We start from the raw sequence: 19,370 nt of genomic DNA, 5'->3' as shown, positions 1-19,370 counted from the left end.
TGGCGGGTGGTCCGCGTCGGGCCCCAGTTTGGCTCCCCACAAAGGAATCAGGAATCAGGAATCAATCCAAAATCTCGGGCGCGAGCAACGAAGGCGGCGGCGGCTTGCTTGGCCCGACGCCTTGTCTGGCCTAGCAGGCCTGGCAGCAGGTAGGGGCAGGGCTGGGCTAGGCCGCTTCGGAGTCGCGATTCGCCGAGCCATCTGCAGCAGCAAGCACCAGCAGCAGCAGCAGCAGCCGCCGTTGTTGGTCCCTCGCTCGGAACAACACCCATCGCAGCACTACCACCAACACCAACACCAACACCAACACCAGCCCCGCACCGGACATCGCTGCTCTGTACCATCGCCACCCGCCAAAGCTATATAACTACCAACGCTACTTACGACCCGCCCATACGCACCACGCCACGCACGCACGCACGCGCCGCATAGCCTGGCCTCGCGTCCTCTCCCGGGGGTTGGCGCGGGTCCTCGAACAGGTCCACCCACCAGATCGCACCAGCCTTTGCACGGCCCGGACTCAGCCGCTTCTCGATAGCCCGTCCGCACACTTCGTCTGGACTTGTGGACTTGCCTCGCTCCGTTGCTGGCCGACCGGCCGCAGCCAACACCATGCCGCAGCTGCCCACCGCAGGCCACGACGACGGCGACGATGCAGCCGGCTCGTCGGGGCTAGGCGCCCTCTTGGCGTCGCTCCCCACCCCCCTCACAGCTTGCCTGCCCAACTCCTCTTCTTCTTCTTCATCGTCATCACCACCATCGCACGGGCGCACCTCGGCCTCTGCCGGCGGCTCTCGTCCCGGCCCTTCTACCGGACTCGGCAGCTGGGCGTCCCTCTTTGGCGGCAGCCGCACCGCACCCGCACCCGGCGCATCGGCACGGTCCAGCCGCAACGCCCAAGAGACGCAAGCCCTGCTGCGCGACGATTACGACGACTCGGACGCCATATCGCTGCTGAGCAACATCGTCGAGCGAGACTCGAGGGGCTCGTCGGCCTCGCGCCGCCGCGCCAGGGCCAGGAGGAGGGCCGCCCGCGAAAACAACGGCATGGGCTGGTCCAACGTCGGCCAGCTCATGGCGTGCGGCCTCTTTGGCCGCGCAAAAGGACAGATCCAGAGCAGGGAGATCACCAGGTCCTCGTCCGCGTCCGCGTCGTCGCCCCGCGCCCACGTCCGCCACAACAGGACGCTCAGCGAGAGCAGCACAGAGAGCGACGGCAGCCTCACCGCGGCGGCACGCGTCGAAAGCGGAGACGAGGACGCCGGCATGCTCGACGACCAGGCCATCCGCAACCTCAGCCTCGCCAGCCCACCCGCAGAGGCAAATGACGGGCCGAGCGGCGCAAACGAGCAGCAAGAGGCGATAGAAGCCGAGGCCAGGCAGGCGGCCGAAGCAGAAGCCAAGGCCAGAGCAGAGGAAGAGGCAAAGGCGAAAGCAGCCGAAGCCGAGGCGCAAGCTCAAGCCGAGGCCGAGGCCGAACGGAAGCGCAAGAGGGACGAGGAAGCTGAGAGGCTCCGACTGGAAGCCGAGGCAGAAGAGGCAAAGCAGAAGGAAGAGGAAGCCAGGCTCGCCGCCGAGGAAGAGGCTGCCATCGCCAAGGCCAGGAGAAAGGCCGAGCGGAAAGCGGCAAAGGCCGGACTGCTCAAGCTGCAGCAAGAGACCAAGGCGGCACAGCGCTGGAGGACCGAGGCCGAGGCCGAGGCAGCCGCTGGCGGCTTTGACTTTGCCGAGGAGCACGACGACGACCAGCACGACTACCGCGACGGCCACTACGACGACGCCAGCGACGGCCACTTTGGGCATCAGCAGTTTTTTGACGACGGCGACCATGTTCACGGCCACGGCCAGCAGCACGGCTTCAGCGACTTCCAGGATGCCACCGCGGCCGAAGATGGCGAGGGCGACGAGACGTTCTACTATCCCCGAGACGGGCAACCGGGCGGCGGCGGCGGCGGCGGCAACTACGTGACCGAAGAGCACACTGCGGGGGGAGTGGTCCACCACCACCACTATTATCACCACGCTCCGCCGCCGACGGCTGGGTCAGGCTACGACTTTCTCTCTCCGACGCTGTCGCAGGGCGTGCCCTCGAGCCTATCGCCGCAGATCCTCGACGACCAGTTTGACGACGCAGAGGAAGAACGCAGCGGCGGGGGCGGGGGCAAAGAGGGGGTCAAGGAGACCGAGGTGCACTCCGAAGACGAGGCCGATATCGCGGGTCTATCGTTCGGCAAGAGGCGGTCGAAGCGCAACGACAGCGAGAGCGGCAGCCGGAGCGGTGGGGCCAGAGTGAGGCGGGGAGTGCCGGGCGGCAGCAGCTCGCAGCACTCTGGCGGGAGCGGGTCGGCGGGTGGCAGCTACCAGCGATCCTACCCGGGCACGCACGCCAGCAGCACCACCAACAACGCGGCTGCGGTGTCGTCGTCGTCGTCATCGGCGGGCGGAATCAAGCCAAACTATCGCGATCGACCGCGGCGCCACGAGAGGCAGGGCAGTCGCAGCTCGAACAGCTCTGCGGGGCTCCACGGCGGGCCCTATGGCGGCGGCGGTGGCAGCAGCATCTATGGTGGCCCCGATGGCTTTGCGAGGCCCTCTGGTCCGTCGCCCGGTGGATCCGCCAGCGGCGTGGCGTCGTACGCGGTGCCGACGCTACCGAACCTGTACGAGCAGGAGAGCACGGTGGCCGTGTCTGGCCAGTCGTCGCTCTACGGTGCGGCACCGACGCAAGGCGAAGGGCAGCAGCAGGCCGACTTCCTCGCGGGTGGCGGCGGCGTCGGCGGGCTGGGGCTGGGCGGCAAGAAGAAGCAGCGCTCGTCGTACCGCGACAAGCGATCGGGCAACGGCGAGACCAACAGCGCCGGATCGTCGAACCACTCGTCCAACGTCAAGGTCACGTCGCCCGCCTTTTCGACGGGCGGCCAGCAGCAGCAGCAGCAGCAGGGCGGCGGCTTCAACTCGCCGAGGAACCCGACCGAGTTTGGCAGGTGGCGCGATCGGGAGCCGGCGCAGCAGCCGCAGCAACAGCAGCCGGCTTTTGAGGGCGTGCATGGTCTCTGATTGATTCCATGTCGTCGTCGTGATCAGGTTGCGCCGTGATCCGACCAGGACCTCGACGATCGCTTCCCGCCACGCGGTGCTGCTGGCCCCCGTTCCGCCATTCGACTGGCGCCCTGGGCCCCTCCTTGTGTATGTTTCCGAACCAGCAGTGTTGATACCCCCTAGCCTCCCCTTTCATTCTCATCTTTTGTCCCTCTACTTGGCCGTTCAATGGAAGGAAGCAGACCTGGAGCAGGGCGACGTCCGTTCGCTCCGTCATCTGTACCCATCGCTCTCTTGCGTCTTTTGTCTGGAGGTGCGATGCAGTACGACGGCGTGGGCTGCGGATCCAACAACGTGGCAACGGCCTTGCGGACCAGCGACGATGCGAGCGGACGATGGGACCGGTGCTATGCCTGCCTGCCATGTGGGGATTTGCCATGGACGGAGCCCGCTGCCCGTACGTGTGTGTGTGCGTGGGGTGATGGGGACGGGACGGTACTTCGGAACGACGACTTCCGACACCGTCCGTCGGTCTGTCTCTCCGTGCGTGCGTGTGATGATGCGCATGCACGGCCAAAGCCAAGCACAGAAGGGCAAGGCGGGGCGGGGCGGGGCGGTGCAGGGCATCGGCTTGTCCGACACGAACCTCGAACTCGAACTACTGGCCCGTTGGGTCGAGTTGAGCTCGATCTGCCTGCCCACGTCGTCGTCGTCGTCGTCGTCGGAATCGAACCGGTCAGTCGGCAAATCTTCCGAAGAAAAAGGCGCGCGGCAGACCCGACTCGACCGCCCGACGAACCCATTCGTGTTGCTGCTGCCAACGACAATCTCTCAAGCCCCTCTTTTGCCGTCGTTTGTCGTGCTTGTCGGATCGATGAAGGTGCGAAAGACAATCAGAGACCGTCACATGGATGAAGTTGAGGAATACTGTAGCGCGGGGTGTGGGGAAGAGGAGACAGACTGTACGCGTCGACTTGTAGGTGGGGATGCATCCTCTCGGAGAGATAGACAGGTACAGGTGCCAGATCTTCCGAAGTGACCGACCCGCCCGGCCTCCGACGTTCCGAGGGCGCAGCTACCGGTACGTCCGGTACCTGGGGCGAAAGGAGGGACGCGATGGCCGCTTCATCGTCTGTTCGTCCGATGTTTCCCCTTTGGGAGCGGTAGCAACGTAACGTGTGTGCGGTGACGGCCCTCATGCCCGAAGAGATGCCCGGCATCATGCCCGACGTTTCTCTGCCTCTTTCGTCGATCCAGGCAAGCAAGGCAGGCAGGCAGGCAGGCAAGCTGATGATGGTCGGCGGCGACGGCGACGACGACGACGACGACGATGACGGCGGCGGCGGCGGCGGCGGACGGACGGAAAGCAGACCGGCGAGGCGGCGGCCGCAGGGGCGGTCTCGGTAGGGCGATTCTCGGTGCGAGCAGCGGTGCATGCATGCGCGCGTGTGCGTGTGCGTGCATGTTTGTGCGGAGTCCCAAACAGCCGGGGGGCAGGCGAAGGTGCGGGGGTGATGGTGGTGGTGGTGGTCTTGGCTCTTGATGCGCCTGGCCCCAGGACGCATACGGTTGGGGCCCCATCGCATGGCCATCTCCGAGCTTCGGATCGACCGCACCGACCCCTCCGCCGTGCGTGCCCTAGCCTCGCTCCCGGCCCAGGCCTCCTCCCCTCCAGTACCCTTGCGCGGTGGCGAGACACAGAGCAGAGGCACGTCTCGGGACTGAGCAGACCACGCCCGCACCGACAACCGCCCGTAGCCAACCATCGGAAGCTCACCCGACGCTTTTCGGTTGGGCGAGTTTTTCTTGGCGCAAGCAAGCAGCATGGCATCGCCGTGGTGGTCGTCTTCATGGCTTCGGTGACAGCCGAGTCGAGTCGAGTCGAGTCGAGGACGGGGCCAGACGAACGACGAGGTGGTGCGGTACAGTAGCGTGGTCGACCTACCCTTACCCGCCCCCCTGACTTTTTTGTTGCTTCGCTCATGGATGGCGCCGACCTGCTCGCTTGCCTGCACCCATCGAGCTGCGGTGGGTGGCAAAGCAGCGTCGCAGCGTCGCAGCGTCACACACGCCTGGCATCTCGAAATCGCGGCCATTTCCATCACCGGCCACCGACGTCGGAAGAAGAGCTCCGCCAGTAATAGTCTGCTCTCCGCAACGTGTATATAACGGGCCTGCCTTTGTCCGTCGTTCGGCGGGTCAAGGCGTCAGGAACCCCGCTCCCTCCCCTCCCCTCCCCTCCCTTCCGCCCTCCCTTACCCTGCCTCCCTTGTCCAGCCTCGCTCGCTCGCGCACGTCGGTCGACTGCCGCGCGCCAACCGTCGCTGCCCATCGCCGCCATGAGGACCTCGTTTGCCGCCCTCGCCTCGCTCGTGGCCCTCGCCACGTCGCTGGCCGCCGCCAATCCGGTGCTCGTGCCCCGCCAGGACGCCAAAGAGGTTCCCCCCAAGTTCATCCCTTCGCCCGTCGAGCACACCGCCGACGTCGACAGCTGCCCCGGCTATGCCGCCTCGGACGTCAAGACCACGGCCCACGGCCTCACCGCCACCCTCCGCCTCGCCGGAGACCCCTGCAGCGCCTATGGCCCAGACTACCCCGTCCTCAAGCTCGCAGTCAACTACGACAGCCGTGAGTACGGCCCCTCCTGACGCGCGTGTCTTCGAACTTACGGCTGATGTCGACTTTCCGGCGACCTTCTGCCCCGTTGACTTCCGCAGAGGACCGCCTGCGCGTGCGCATCACCGACGCCGAGAACAAGGCCCACGTCGTGCCCCAGGACATTGGCCGCTACCCCGAGTTCGGGTCCACGGGCGTCTCCAAGGACAAGTCCAAGCTCAAGTTTGAGCACGTCGACTCGCCCTTTTCCTTCAAGGTCAGCCGCGGCGACGAGGTCCTCTTTGACACGGCCGGCTCGCCCCTCATCTTCGAGGAGCAGTACGTCCGCCTGCGCACCTCGCTCCCCGAAAACGCCTCCATCTACGGCGTCGGCGACCACAACGACAACTTGCGCCTGCCCATCACTCAGGCCAACTACAGCCGCACCCTGTGGGCCCGCGATGCCTACGGCGTCCCCTCGCGCACCAATCTGTACGGCTCGCACCCCATCTACTTCGATCACCGCCTCACCGATTCGGGCCCCTCGACCCACGGCGTCTTCCTGCTGACCAGCAACGGCCTCGACGTCAAGTTCCCCGACGGCGGAAGGGCGCTCGAGTACAACACCCTCGGCGGCATCATCGACCTCTTTTTCATGCAGGGACCCGACCCGACCTCGGTGGCCAAGCAGTACACCGACGTGATCGGCCGCCCCGTCGGCTCCCCCTACTGGGGTCTCGGCCTGCACCAGTGCCGCTACGGCTACCGCGACGTCTACGAGGTCGCCGAGGTCGTCGCCAACTACTCGGCCGCGGGCATCCCGCTCGAGACGATGTGGACCGACATCGACTACATGGACAAGCGCGCCATCTTCACCACCAACCCGGACAACTACCCGCTCGACAAGGTCCGCTCGCTCGTCGACACGCTCCACGACAACGACCAGCACTATGTGCTCATGATCGACCCCGCCATGGCCGTGCGCGACAACTACCCCTCGCTCGAGCGCGCAAAGGAGCAGGACGTGCTCCTCAAGAACGAGGACGGTTCCCTCTACGACAGCGGCGTCGTCTGGCCCGGACGCGTCGTCTTCCCGGATTGGTTCGCCGCCAACACGAGCAAGTGGTGGACCAGCGAGGTTGAGCGCTTCTTTAGCCCCAAGACCGGCGTCGACGTCGACGCCATCTGGATCGACATGAACGAGGTGCGCCCCGGTCGCAGCCGCGCCATCGCCAGCACTGAGCCGCCGCTGACCTCGACATTGCGTTCCCCGCTCCCGTCTCTGTCTATCCTCCTCTCATACACCTCCTCCTCCGACCACACAGCCCGCCTCGTTCCTGCCCTACCTCGAAGCCAACCCGGACCGTGTGTCGGAGGAAAAGAACCTGCCTCCCGTCGCCCCGCCGGTGCGCAACCCTCCGCCTCGCGTGCCCGGCTTTTTCCAGAAGCGTCAGTCGGACGAGGCGTCGGCTCAGCTCGACAACAAGTGGCTCTACCCGCCCTACCGCATCAACGACGTCCGCGCCGCTCCCTCGGGCGCTGACGGTGTGGTCGATGCGGGCGTCTCGAAGAACATCTCGGACTTTACGGCGTCCACGGCGCTCGTCCACGCCAACGGCGAGCGCGAGTACGACGTCCACAACATCTACGGCCACATGATGGGCGCCGAGACGCGCAAGGCGCTGCTGAACCGTCGTCCGGGCGAGCGGCCGCTGATCATCACGCGGTCGACCTTCGCCGGTTCGGGCAACTCGACGGGCAAGTGGCTGGGCGACAACCTGAGCGAGTGGGCGGGCTACACGAGCACGATCCGGCAGATGCTGGCGTTTGCGTCCATCTACCAGATCCCCGTCGTGGGCGCCGACACGTGCGGCTTTGGCAACAACGCCACCGAGACGCTGTGCGCGCGCTGGGCCTTCCTGGGCGCGTTTAGCCCCTTTTTCCGCAACCACAACGGCGAGCCGCCCAACATTGGCCAGGAGTTCTACCGCTGGCCGCTGGTGACCGAGGCGGCCAAGAAGGCGCTCGACATCCGCTACCGCCTGCTCGACTACCTGTACACGGCGCTGCACGAGGCCGAGCAGACGGGCAAGCCGGTCCTCTCTCCGCTCTTCTACAAGCATCCCGCCGACGCGCAGACGTTTGGCATCGAGACGCAGTTCTACTACGGCGACCACCTGCTCGTCTCGCCCGCCATGGCCGAGAACAGCACCACGGCCGAGTTCTACGTGCCCGACGACCTCTTTTACGACTTTTTCACGCTCCAGCCCGTGCGCGGCGAGGGCAAGAACGTGACGCAAAAGGCAGAGTACACCGACATCCCGCTCCACATCCGCGGCGGCGCCGTGGTGCCGATGCGCTCCGAGGGCGCCATGACGACGACCGAGCTGCGCACGCGCGACTTTACGCTCGTCGTCGCGCCCGACGCCGAGGGCAGGGCGTCGGGCTACCTCCGCCTCGACGACGGCGTCTCGATCCACAGCAAGACGGCCTCGGACATCCGCTTCGCCTTTGCCGACGACAAGCTCACCGTCGACGGCTCGTTTGGCTACAGGACCAAGGTGCACTTTGACAAGGTCGTCTTTGCCAACGTCGACCGCGCGCGCTCGGCCGTGCTCGGCGGCAAAAAGGTCGACGCCAAGTCGGTCGTCTACAGCGCCGAGAACAGGACCCTCACCCTGTCCGGCCTCAAATTCAAGATCCAGCGCGGATTCACCATCCGTCTCGAGTAGATTGCGCACCTGGGCGGGCGCAGGCACGCCGGAAACGCCATCGCACTTGTGACGGAGATCCACTGTACCTAGAATCGAGATCCACGCAGAAAGGACGAGTGCATGTCATCCAGCACGTGAGACGCGGACAGAGGCCTGGCAGATGATGACGCCGGAGTACGAGTGAGAGGTCGCAGGTCGGCGGCACAGGGACAACGATCGCGATGCACACGACTAGGACATGGAAGGCGACGGCCGCAGCTGAGGCCATGCTCGCGGTGTACGGCAGAGACGCAGAGGTCGACCACGGGTCGTCAGCAAGGCCCTTGACGGCGCACCGAAGTGTCCTGGCCGGCCCCCTCCATATCAAAGGCGACAGCCAAAAGGCCACCTTCATTTCAAGGCTTCAGCAAAAAGGAAAAGAAAAAAGGAGAAAAAGGGAAATGCCCACACGCTGGATTGAACAACGGACCTCGTCATGTCGATTCCAAGCGGAATACGAGTGACGCGCTCTACCACTGAGCTATACGGGCTTCGTCGGGCGCCAACTTGGCTAAACCGACCGTCGATGTCTCAATGCCTAAAGGTAAAATATATAAAATTTCTTGTTGCGCTTCGATGGACCGCAGGGACCACCCATCGACCTGTGTGCTGGCATCTGCCGCGTCTGTCACAACTCCACGTCCCACCCGACCACCATCCTCATCTGCCCGTCGAAGCGTTCCTCCCGCGACACAGCACCAGCCCTCACCTACGCAAGGGTAGAAGCACAGCTATGACGACACGGTTGACGCTACAAGATATCCTCTCTGACCTCTCGACGCTGTCGTCGGGTGCAGGCTCGTCGAATGCGATGCTGACGACGACGACGGCGGCGACGGCGGCGACGGCGGCGGCGGTAGGGGGCGACGAGTCGAGACGGTACATGGATCGGGCGACCGAGTGTCTTCGGCTCAACTCCCAACTCGTCCCTCCCCATTCTCACCCGCACTCCAACGGCTACGACAGCGGAGATGGAGATAGGAAGGAGGACGGTGTGACGAGGTTGGATTACCTCCATTCCACCGTTGCTCGGCTGCAGACCCAGGTCGAGGATTGGTACCGAGGTCTTCAGGGCGGTCTTGATGCTCTCCAAGGTGACTCCCGGGGTAGGGAGACGCTGCAGGAGGAGGAGGAGGAGGAGCGGACGGTGGCGCCTGAACGGGCTGGAGAGGGGGTGTCGTCGCATCGACAGGCAGACAACATCGTCGACGACGACGAAGAAGATCCGTGGGACCTCACCTAGAGCCATCCCTGCCGCGGCCCACCCATCCCACGGGCACGCCCATGAAGGGCGATCGTCGTCCACCGTTGTCGCAGAACAGCGCAGCCACCCCGTCGTCGACCCCGGCAGTTGCGAGGAACGAACCTCGAAAAGCGACTGTCGTGCGCCAGCTCGACCCGCCATTCCCCTCCGTACCCGCCCAACCCGTACGCCGGTCCTCCAGCAGCGAGGCATCAGGCCGTCTGGCTCGAACAGTGGCAAGTGAGCAATCTGGCGACCCTGCATGCTGGCTTCCTCGCCGGCTGGCTGGCTTGCATTGCCGACGGGCCATCAAGGCCGGACTGGTTCAACATGGACCCGACGTGCTCACGTCGATCCTCACTTTGCTTCAACGACGAACAACAGCAAAGAGAACGGTGGATCTGGCTCCGCTTAGGCTCCGCCGCCGATTAGAGGACGGACGAGATGAACCCGAGGCTGTCGGTGTGTCCTGGGCACGCTGTACCTCTTCGGTCGCTCAGCGCGACGCTTCACGCCCTTCGATTCGGTCACGTCCCTTTCCGGCTTCACAATCCATCTTCGCTGCATGTTTCCAGTCGACAAGGGCGCAGGATGGTGTGATGATTACGCGGGCACGACATCCGCCGCTCCGACCTCTACCCGCAGGCCGACGACGCGTCTACAACCTGGCCTTGGCCTCTCGCTTCTCGTCCTCGATGCCCCAACGACCGACGATGCGCATCGCCTCTCTCCCACCTTCCTTTAGCCGCTCGTCGCCGAGCAGGGTGGCGAGGAGCGACCAGGCGTCTTTGCCGCCGCCGTACCGCAGCACCTCCTTGAGCTTGTCGCCCGCACCGCGCGAGAGCGGATCGCGCTCAAACAGGTCCTTGAAGACGCGCGACGCAATCGCCCGGTCGAGGAGGTACGAGTAGTACGTCGAGCCGTACCCGAACAGGTGCGAGAACTTGGTCTGAGGGTGCACCGGCACCGGCCCGTCGCTCGACGACGTGAGACCGCCATCGTCGGCGCCCAGCGTCATCTCGCCATCGATGGCCGCGTAAACGGCGCTGCTGTCGAACCCGTCCTGGGCGGCCCGGCTCGAGTGGTAGACCTGGTCGAGGGTCGCCAGCTGGATCTGGTGGTACGTGTCCAGCCCCTCGAGGCTCTTGCTGGCCGCGAGGTGCGTCTCGAGGTGCTCGTACGGCAGCTTGGCGTCCGTGCCATAGTGCCGAGCCACGACGTCAATCACGGCCGGCGAAGAGAGGAAATGCTCCATCAGGATCGACGGCAGTTCGACAAAGTCGGTGGCGCACCGCGTCCCCGAAACGTTGTGGTACGCCGTCCGGCCGATCATCGAGTGGATGGCGTGGCCCATTTCGTGAAACAGGGTCTCGACCTCGTGCCACCCGAGCAGGCACGGCGACGTCTGGCTGCTGCCATTGGGCCGCGGGAAGTCGCACATCAGGACCACGACCGGGTGCTGGAAGCGCCCGGGCCGATCGCGCTGGAACGACGTTGGGACGTGGAGCGGATTGCCGATGCCACCGTCGCCGCCAAGGTCGGTGGGGTGGACGCGGCCGCCGGACTCGGAGCGGCCGTGCTCAAAGTCGCCCGCCTCGTCGTCGAGGTCGACGCGCCGCGAGCATCGGACAGTGTAGTGCGCCGCGCCGCCCGGCTTGCCCTCGCGGCTCCACAGGTCGGCGTAGATGGTGCCCACCAGACCCTCTGGCGCCGTGGAGCCGGTCGAGCCGCCCGCGCCCGCCTTGGCACCCTCGCGCTCGTCGAGCACCTCGACCTTCATCACGTCTCCGCTGCCCTCGCTCCACACCTCGCCCGGTGCGACGGGCGCGGCGCGCAACCGGATGCCGTAGAGGGCGGAAAAGAGGCGCGACAGGCCGGCAAAGACGCTGCCGAGCGAGAAGAAGGGAGAGAGGGGCTGGACGCTGCGCATCGAGGGCGAGCGGAAGTGGGCGTCGGTATACAGGTCGCGGTCCCAGGCGTGGAAGGCGGGCAGCTGGGTGTGCGAGGCGGCCAGGGTGCGCGCGTCGCCGTTGAGGCGGGCGAGCTGGTCCTTGAGCTTGAGGCGGCGCAGCTTGTCCATGTCGCGCGCCGCCCGAGGCCGGTGGTGGTTGGTGAGGGCGCGCAGAAACTCCTCGACGTTGTCGGGCTTCTTTGCCATCTTGTCGCCCAGCGACATTTCGGCGTACGACGAGGCGCCCGTCAAGACGGCGAGCTCGGCGCGCGCCTTGAGCAGGCGCTCCAGGCGCTGGATCTGTGCGGCGCTGGCCGAGTTGGCGGCGGCAAAGGCCACCTTGCGCGCCTGCTCGTCTGGCGAGTGCTTGAGGATGGTCTGGAACGCCCAGGGATGTTCAGATGGCGAGAAGAACAGCGACGAGTCGGTGGCGTCGTGGCAGCTGGAGCGGAGGGCGTTTACGAGAGTGGGGTTCATGCCCTTGAGCCAAGCGAGCGGGATCTCGACGGGCTGCTCGTGGGGCGATGGCGAAGCCGTGTTGGCGTTGGCCTTGGCATAGGGGTTGGCGCCGTCGCCATCGGCCTCGTCGGCGCCATTGCCGGCAATGTCCTGGAGAAAGCCCCTGCCGAGGACGAGGATCTCGTCGCTGAGCTCGACAAAGCGCTGTCGCTGCTCTGGTGCGAGGTGGATGCCGGACTTTTCAAAGTCGCGCAGGAAGACGTTTGCGACTGCGACGGCCTCTTCGGAGAGCGAGTCTACGATGCGGGGGTCGGAGAGGATCTTTTTGAGGACGGCGTAGAGGCCGGTGTGGGTGTTGAGCACGTTCATGTACCCGCAGAGGTACTCGTAGGCGGCGTTTGCGGCGGATGCCCAGTAGGGGTCCGGATGTGCGTTGCGCACGAGTTCGGCCATGTCGATTACGCCGCAGAGGAGGTCGCTGAGGCGGTCGAGGTTGCGTACGACCTGGGCGAGCTCGTGCGGGGGGGTGTCTGGGTTGTTTGCGCGTGCGATGCGGTCTACTAGGAGCTGTGCGCGTGCGAGGGTGTGCTGTGCAAGGTCGATAAAGTGCTGCGGGGATGTGAGGGAGGGGATCTGGAAGAGGCCGGTGGGTGCCATTGCGGCGGGCGACGCGGACGAGGCTGAGGAGGATGCGGACGGGTTGTCGAAGAGTGCTCTGAGGAGCTGGTTGTCGCGTTCATGGTCTGCGGCGTTGATCGAGGAGAGGGGCGGCAGGGTCTGGGCTGCTGCTGATAGGGATGGGGATGGCTTGAAGATGGCGGTCGAGTGGCGGTGGCGACGAAGGGATGGTGGTGTGGCCAGCAGCGGTGGTGTCTGTGGTGAGCGGCATGCTGAGTGGCGTTGTGTGGACGGAAGCGAGGATGCCGTTGGTGCGCGAGTGGGTATGGACAGTTTGGCATGCCTGTAGAGGCGTGAGGATGCCCTGGCTGCCATGATGCGAGCGGCAGGGTTGGGTCGGGGGTGGTGGTGGTGGCCGTGGTGGCCCAAGGCGCCAAGAAGAAGTCCAAAGTCGAATGGCCAACAAGTGGAGCGCATTATTCGAGGCCGGCCGGTGGGGCCCGATGTCCCGAGTGCCGCAAAGTTGGAGGGCTCAGCCGTAGATCGGATCCGATGGCGGGCCTCGGGGTTGGTGGCACCGGCGATTCGACCAGATTGCCGACGGCCAGAGTGGAGGGAGCGGCAAGCCAGATGCAAGAATCTTAAGAATGCCGTGCACAACCGGCGAACTGTCCGTCGCTGGTGCAGGGGCCACCCCTCCCTCCTCGCCATCTTCTGGCGGCGGGGACAGCTGCTGTCCCTCGCCCTCATCCTCGCCCTCATCCTGGTATAAGACCCACCGACCGCCCACCACCCTCGAGCCCATCTCGCTTCACCCAGCACCTCCCACGATCCCCTCAAGCAAGCACCTGCCCACCATGCCCGCCTACGACCCCTTCAAGCCCATCCACCTCCAGCACCCGCACGCACGCCTCCGCGCATCCGTCATCCCCTTTGGCCTCACCATCCAGTCCCTCACCCTCGACAGCGCAGATGGCGGCGAACAGCAGACGGACCTCATTGTCGCACCCCAGAACCCAAAGGACCACCTCGACGCCGGCAGAAACTTTTTCGGCCCCGTCATCGGCCGCTTTGCAAACAGGCTCCCCGCTGGAAACCTCAAACTCGACCTGGCAGATGGACAACGCCTAAACGTAGACGTTCCCGAGTTCAGTGAGTGGAGTGGCTCCCTTTCTCCCCCCTGCAGCGTCAATCGCTGCTGCTGACCGTCGCGGTCCATTCTGGGACGCCTCTCTTGCTCATCTTGTTGCTGTGCAGGCGCTGGCGGCGTTTCGCTCCATGGCGGCCCCGCGCCCGCCTCGCTCTCGTCCCCGGATTCGATCGAGCAAAAGGGCCCCTTTGACCGCGCCATCTGGCAGCACGTAGCCGACGCAGACTCGCAGCTCTTCTTCAACTCGGGATACACCAGCCAGCCCGGGGCAGAATCGCCTGCATCCAGCGCCATCTTTGCCATCGAATCCCCGCACGGCGACAACGGATACCCGGGCAGGCTCCGCGTCGAAGTCCTCGTCGCCGTCCTGCCCGCGTCGGCCGCCACAGAGGGAGAGACGCGCTCCCCGCTGCTCGGAACGTCAGAGGGCAGCTTCCTCATCCGCTACCGCGCAAAGATCCTCGACGACGTGGCCGCCACCCCGCTCAACCTCACCCAGCACTGGGGCTTCAACCTCAGCTCTTCGTCGACCAAACCCGAGGCACGCTCCGAGCAGGGTCGCATCGACAAGCACATCGTGCAGCTCTACCCCGTCGACCCGGCCAAGGGAGTCAAGCGCCTCGGCCTCGACGCCAAGATGATTGCCGACGGCACCGTCATCGACCTCTCCAAGCCTGACGACGAGGGCCAACGCCACGACTGGGATGCGCCCGACGGCAAGGTCATCGACCACGGCCGCCTCTCGAGTGGCTACGACCACTTTTACGTCTGGGGGCCCGCCGGCGGACTTGCCAGCTCCGATGCCGCCGATCTCTGCCACGAGCGCGCCCGCCGCATGCGCGTCACGTCGGACACGACGGGCATCTCGCTCACCTTCCACTCAAACCAGGCCGGCACCCAGATCTACTGTACCGAGGGCCAGCCGCCGGCGCCGGCGCCCGCCGACAAGTCTGGCGGCGAGATGAAGTACGTCCACCGCCGCAACGTCGAGGGCGAGGGCAAGCTGGGCAACGGGCAGAGGAGCGCCATCATGATCGAGTTTGGCGCACCCCACTGCGGCTTCCTCCACTCCTCGCTCGAACAGTGGGGCGGCGGCGCCTCGCTGCTGAAGAAGGGAGAGGTCTACGACAACTGGGTCACCTGCCAGGCTTGGCAAAAGTGAGGCGAGTGGTCCGGTCGAAGCGAGGAAGGAGGAGCAGCGAGGAGCGCGTGCAAGGACAGCACCACAGAGTCGGTTTACAATTTCTAGGAGGTACGGACGACGTCGTCATGGATTCGCATCTCAGGCCGCCGAGCGCCTCGTCGGGTCGGGCCGGACCCGACCCACGCAGCGATGCGCGTCTAGCCACAGTCGCTGTCTCGGATCTGCCTGGCGGGCCGCCGCCTCCAACGTCGTGTGGCGTGTAGGATGTGCTGCTGCTTCATTCCTACGATCGGAGCCGCCGGAACGGCAAACCCCCCGGCCGTCCAGACGAGGTCTGGGGCTGGCCAAGGTGGAAATTGCATATTCTGCCCAGACGAGGCCAAGGACGTGTCGCCAGGGCCACCCTGCCTCAATGGACGCGTCACGTCGATTTTTTTTATTTTCCCCCCTCCTCTATCGCGCATCGACCCGAGCTTGAACATCCACGGTCCTCACGCAGACAGAGGCCGGAATTGGGTGGGTGTGGTTGTTGATCAGGTCCGTTCGGTGCAAGAAGCCGGCCGGTCGAACTTCTACCGCCCTCCGCTCCGTGTAGCGCCCGTTCCTTGGCAGTGCCGAAGCGTGTGTTCCTGAACTCGACCGTCGTTTGGACTGTCCCCCTCGTCCCGCCCCTCTATAGCCAGACAGCAGGATAGGCCTCGGAGGTACCATTCTCCCCTTCCTTGACCACCACCATCATCCCCGCTTCCCCCCCTTCCGCTTCTCATCCCCCCCTTTTGCTTCGTTTCGTTTCCGTTTCTCGCGGCGCTATCCAACCACAAATCCAGACAGTCGATCCGGTATCGACTTCTGGTGGATCTCTGTCACCCTTCACCGCGCCAAGGTCACCCTTGACGCTTCCGAGATTCCGAGGAGCTGTGCTCCTCTCGTTTCTCTCTTCTCTTCTCTTCTCTTCGCCTGGATTTCGACCCCTCTCCCACCCCGAAAACCACCACTTTCATCGCCCCTGAGCTTCGAGGTCGATTGATTCGACTCTCTCCGCTCTATCGGACTCTCACCCTTCCCGACACGCTACGGAAAGGGAGAAAACATCTGAGGCAAGAGGCGAAACGATGCAATGGGCTCGAAATCTGGGATCCTCCCACTCGAGCAGCAGCAGCGCTACCACGACCATCCAAGCAGCGGCAGCAGCAGTAGCGGGAACCAGCCGATGGGGCGCGATGACGGCCGCAACACGACCAACAACAAGGACACACGGCGAGGCGAGACGACGGGAAGGGGCGAGACAGGGATGCTGGCGTCTCTGTCTGAGCCCGCGGCCCGCCGTCGTCGAGGAGACGTGGACGTGGCCGACGTCGTTCAGCGATGCGAGCGACACGCGGCCACGACGACGATGGAGCACGCCAAGACGATGCGGCGACCTACTCGAGGCCGAGGAAGGGGGAAGGCGACGACGACGACCATGGTTCTCTTCCGGTCCCTGCTCGCCCTCCTCCTTCTGCTCCCGCACCTTTCGTCGTCTGACGGTGCAAACTCGATCGGACCTCTCGTCGCGGCACGCGTCGTTCCGAGATCTTCCTGGATCGTTGGCGCACCGAGGAAGGAGGAGGGAGACCGAGGGAGACGGGACGTACTTTCGCTTGCGGGACGAGGAGGAGTTGAGGATGGTGGAGATCGACGAGTTCTTGAACGGCGGCAGGACGACGACGAGGAGCATGGACAGGGGGAACGGTTCGGTCCTCGGATCGGCAAAGTGGTTCTGAACCAAGATCAGCAGCAGCAGCAGGACGAGGAGGAGGGAGAAAAGGAGACGGCAAAGCCGCAGACGCTCAAAGTCGTCTTCGAGGCCCCCACCACCAGCAGCGGCACGGAGGCGATCGAGGAAACCGTCAAGGCGCCCGTTGCGCGATGGGGCCAGACGGCGACGTACCTGCCGGAGCACAACGTGATTCTCTTTGTCGGCGGCCAGACCGACCGGCGCGGAAACATCACCAACGACGTCTACGCCCTCGACCTCTCCACCAACTCGACCGGCGCGGCCACCGACGGCGACGACAGCCGGTGGATCCGTCTTTCCTCTGCCGGCCTGCCACCGCACGCCTTCGCTGCTTCCACCGTCACCCGATCGCAGCAGGGTCAGCAGCAGGCCGGGGAGGGCGAGAAGCTGTGGATCATCGGTGGTGTCACGCAGGATTGTAGCCGGGATGCACCGGCCTACTACTGGAGCACGCCCGACGGCGACTTCCGCCACGGTACCTGGTCGGCCGTCACCGTTCAGAATGGCGGGAACGGCACGACGATGACGACTTCGGCGACGAGCGGACCGATGAGAAGGCGAGGCGCTAAGGCGATCCAGCTCTCCTCTCACTCCTCGTCGTCATCGTCGATGGTATCGACCTCTTCAAACGGCACGACATCGTCGTCGATCAGCGTCAACTCGTCGTCGTCCAGCATCGACGGACAGGGCCCGACGGCACAGACGACAGTCATGGTCGTCGGCGGAACCGCCGACGCCTCGGTCTGCTTCACCGTGGCTGGCGATGGACAGAGTGCAAGGTACCCCGGCATCGACCTCTGGACCACGACGGCCGCCGCCGGCGATGACGCCGCGACGACGTCGAGCAGCGGGAGCGCCCGTTCGGCGTCGACGGTGCGTTCGTTTGCCATCGACGAGCGGATGCGCTCGTTGCCCCTCGTCGACTACTCGACCGTCGTCCTCCCCGCCTCGAACGCGACGACGAGGGGAGGGGCGGCGAGCTCGGGCGAAAAGGTCGTCTTCATCGGCGGCAAGGACTCGACGGGATCGCTCAACCTCCTCAAGCACCTCTGGGTGCTCGACGTCGAGTCGGGATCGTGGGAAACGCTCACGACGAACGGCGAGATCCCCGCCGGACGCATGGGCCACACCTCGGTCCTGACGAGCGATGGCGCCAAGATTGTCGTGCACGGCGGCTACCTCGTCGACCCCTCGTCGGCCGAGGCCGGAGGAGAGAAGGGGCACCGCGAGGCCAAGCCGACCAACGACGTCTTTGTCCTCGACCTTGACCTCGACTCGGCTGGAGATGGACCGGCCTGGTCCAAGGCCAAGATGGACCCGCAGTCCGACTTTGCACCCGCCCGCGCCTACCACTCTGCCGTCATGGCGGGCGACGTCATGGTCGTGGCCTTCGGTCAGGCTTCGCACGGTCGCGCAGCGGGCCATCGCTCCGCCGTTGCCGCGGGAGCAGCGCAGGCTGGAAGCGAGGGCGAGGGCGAGGAGCAGGACCAGCAGCCCGCCATTCACTACCTCAACGTCGCTTCCTCCGGCGACGGCGCGTGGTCGTGGAGCAGCAGTAAGGCCCAGGCCGTTTCTGCCTCGGCCGTCGCTGCTCCCGCGTCCGGTAGCGCTCAGACGGCCCCGCAAGCTTCGTCGCAGAGCACTTCGACCTCGGCTGCCAACAACGCTGGCTCGGCGCAGTCCCAGGCTCATACTTCTGCTGCTGGCGACGCTTCGCAGGCCGCTGCCCCGGCCAGCCAGGCTCCGCAGTCGCAGTCGCAGTCGCAGTCGCAGTCGCAGTCGCCGGCGACCAACGCCGAGTCTGCCACCAGCCAGGCCGCCGCCAACTCGCAATCCGCTCCCGCAGCTTCCCAGGCCCAGGCCGGTGCCGATGCCGCGACCACCTCCTCGTCGCAGGCGGCCGGAGAGAGCCCCGCGTCCTCCAAGGACTCCGAGTCTGCTGCCCCAGTCTCGGATTCTAGCAAGGACGGCGAGGCCACCTCCCCCGCCGGCACCGGCAAGGATGCCACGACGGCGTCATCGAAGGACGGTCCTGCCACCGTAGCCGCAGCATCTTCGCCCGAGAGCCCCGCATCGCCCAACGAGCCCGAGACAGCGTCCAACGACTCGTCCTCGTCGTCGGGAAGCGGGCAATCGCACACCGGGGCCATTGCCGGATCCGTCCTGGGTGCCGCGGCGGTAGCGGCCGCCATCGGCGGGCTCTACGCCTACCGCAAGCGACGAGAGGCACAGGCCTACGCCCTCGGCCAGTCCAACTCGTCTTCCGCGTCCCCGCCGTCCCAGGACGACGGCGCCAACGGCGGCCAGCGAGGCGAAGCGCACACGATGCGCAACGTCGGATCGCGGGGCCCACCCGTGTCGAACCTGTGGCTCCACCAGCCTGCCGCCTGGGCCACGGCTGCAGGCGCCGGTCTCCGCAGGGCGGCCAGCTCCGCCTCGGTCCTCTCGCTCGGCGGAGCATGGAGGAGGGACGGACGCGACGCCGCCGCAGCGAGACGGGACCGCGACGCCGAGTCGATCGAAGTCGGCATCGGCGCCGCTTCGACCCCCGGTTCGCGCGGCTCTCGCAGCCCAGCAGTTCGCCGCTACGGCAACGACGACGACGACGTCGAGGCCGCCTCGCCGTACACGACGCCGCCGT

The 19,370-nt window shown here is 65.7% G+C and overlaps 6 protein-coding genes across 6 annotated transcripts in view; 5 read left to right on the top strand and 1 right to left on the bottom strand.

Annotated features, from left to right (window-relative positions):
• Positions 1-612: 612 nt before the first annotated feature.
• Positions 613-3,057, top strand: PFL1_01581 (uncharacterized protein; the record flags this gene model as incomplete). The annotated part of the gene is made up of 1 exon (XM_007879091.1): positions 613-3,057. The coding sequence occupies one exon, from the start codon at positions 613-615 to the stop codon at positions 3,055-3,057; it is 2,445 nt and encodes an 814-aa protein (XP_007877282.1).
• Positions 3,058-5,378: 2,321 nt separating this feature from the next.
• Positions 5,379-8,366, top strand: PFL1_01580 (uncharacterized protein; the record flags this gene model as incomplete). Its single annotated transcript, XM_007879090.1, has 3 exons — positions 5,379-5,667; positions 5,757-6,838; positions 6,960-8,366. The coding sequence occupies 3 exons, from the start codon at positions 5,379-5,381 to the stop codon at positions 8,364-8,366; spliced, it is 2,778 nt and encodes a 925-aa protein (XP_007877281.1).
• Positions 8,367-9,120: 754 nt separating this feature from the next.
• On the top strand, positions 9,121-9,630 carry PFL1_01579 (uncharacterized protein; the record flags this gene model as incomplete). Its single annotated transcript, XM_007879089.1, has 1 exon — positions 9,121-9,630. The coding sequence occupies one exon, from the start codon at positions 9,121-9,123 to the stop codon at positions 9,628-9,630; it is 510 nt and encodes a 169-aa protein (XP_007877280.1).
• A 658-nt stretch (positions 9,631-10,288) lies between these two features.
• PFL1_01578 (uncharacterized protein) lies at positions 10,289-12,697 on the bottom strand (the record flags this gene model as incomplete). Its single annotated transcript, XM_007879088.1, has 1 exon — positions 10,289-12,697. One exon carries the CDS (start codon positions 12,695-12,697, stop codon positions 10,289-10,291), a length of 2,409 nt encoding a protein of 802 aa, XP_007877279.1.
• Positions 12,698-13,515: 818 nt separating this feature from the next.
• On the top strand, positions 13,516-14,970 carry PFL1_01577 (uncharacterized protein; the record flags this gene model as incomplete). The annotated part of the gene is made up of 2 exons (XM_007879087.1): positions 13,516-13,810; positions 13,916-14,970. The coding sequence occupies 2 exons, from the start codon at positions 13,516-13,518 to the stop codon at positions 14,968-14,970; spliced, it is 1,350 nt and encodes a 449-aa protein (XP_007877278.1).
• A 1,444-nt stretch (positions 14,971-16,414) lies between these two features.
• The window catches only part of PFL1_01576 (uncharacterized protein), a gene marked incomplete at both ends in the record, with an annotated part of 4,360 nt that continues 1,404 nt past the window's right edge, over positions 16,415-19,370 (top strand). Inside the window, one exon of the mRNA XM_007879086.1 lies at positions 16,415-19,342. Within this exon, the coding sequence (XP_007877277.1) occupies positions 16,415-19,342 (2,928 nt within the window). The remainder of the gene's footprint in view (positions 19,343-19,370) is intronic.

Source organism: Pseudozyma flocculosa, assembly GCF_000417875.1.
Source record: "Pseudozyma flocculosa PF-1 unplaced genomic scaffold scaffold00004, whole genome shotgun sequence".
In the NCBI taxonomy this organism is placed as follows: Eukaryota; Fungi; Basidiomycota; class Ustilaginomycetes; order Ustilaginales; family Ustilaginaceae; genus Pseudozyma; species Pseudozyma flocculosa.
Note: the sequence above shows the minus strand (reverse complement) of the source record. Positions and strands in the feature narration are given on the sequence as shown.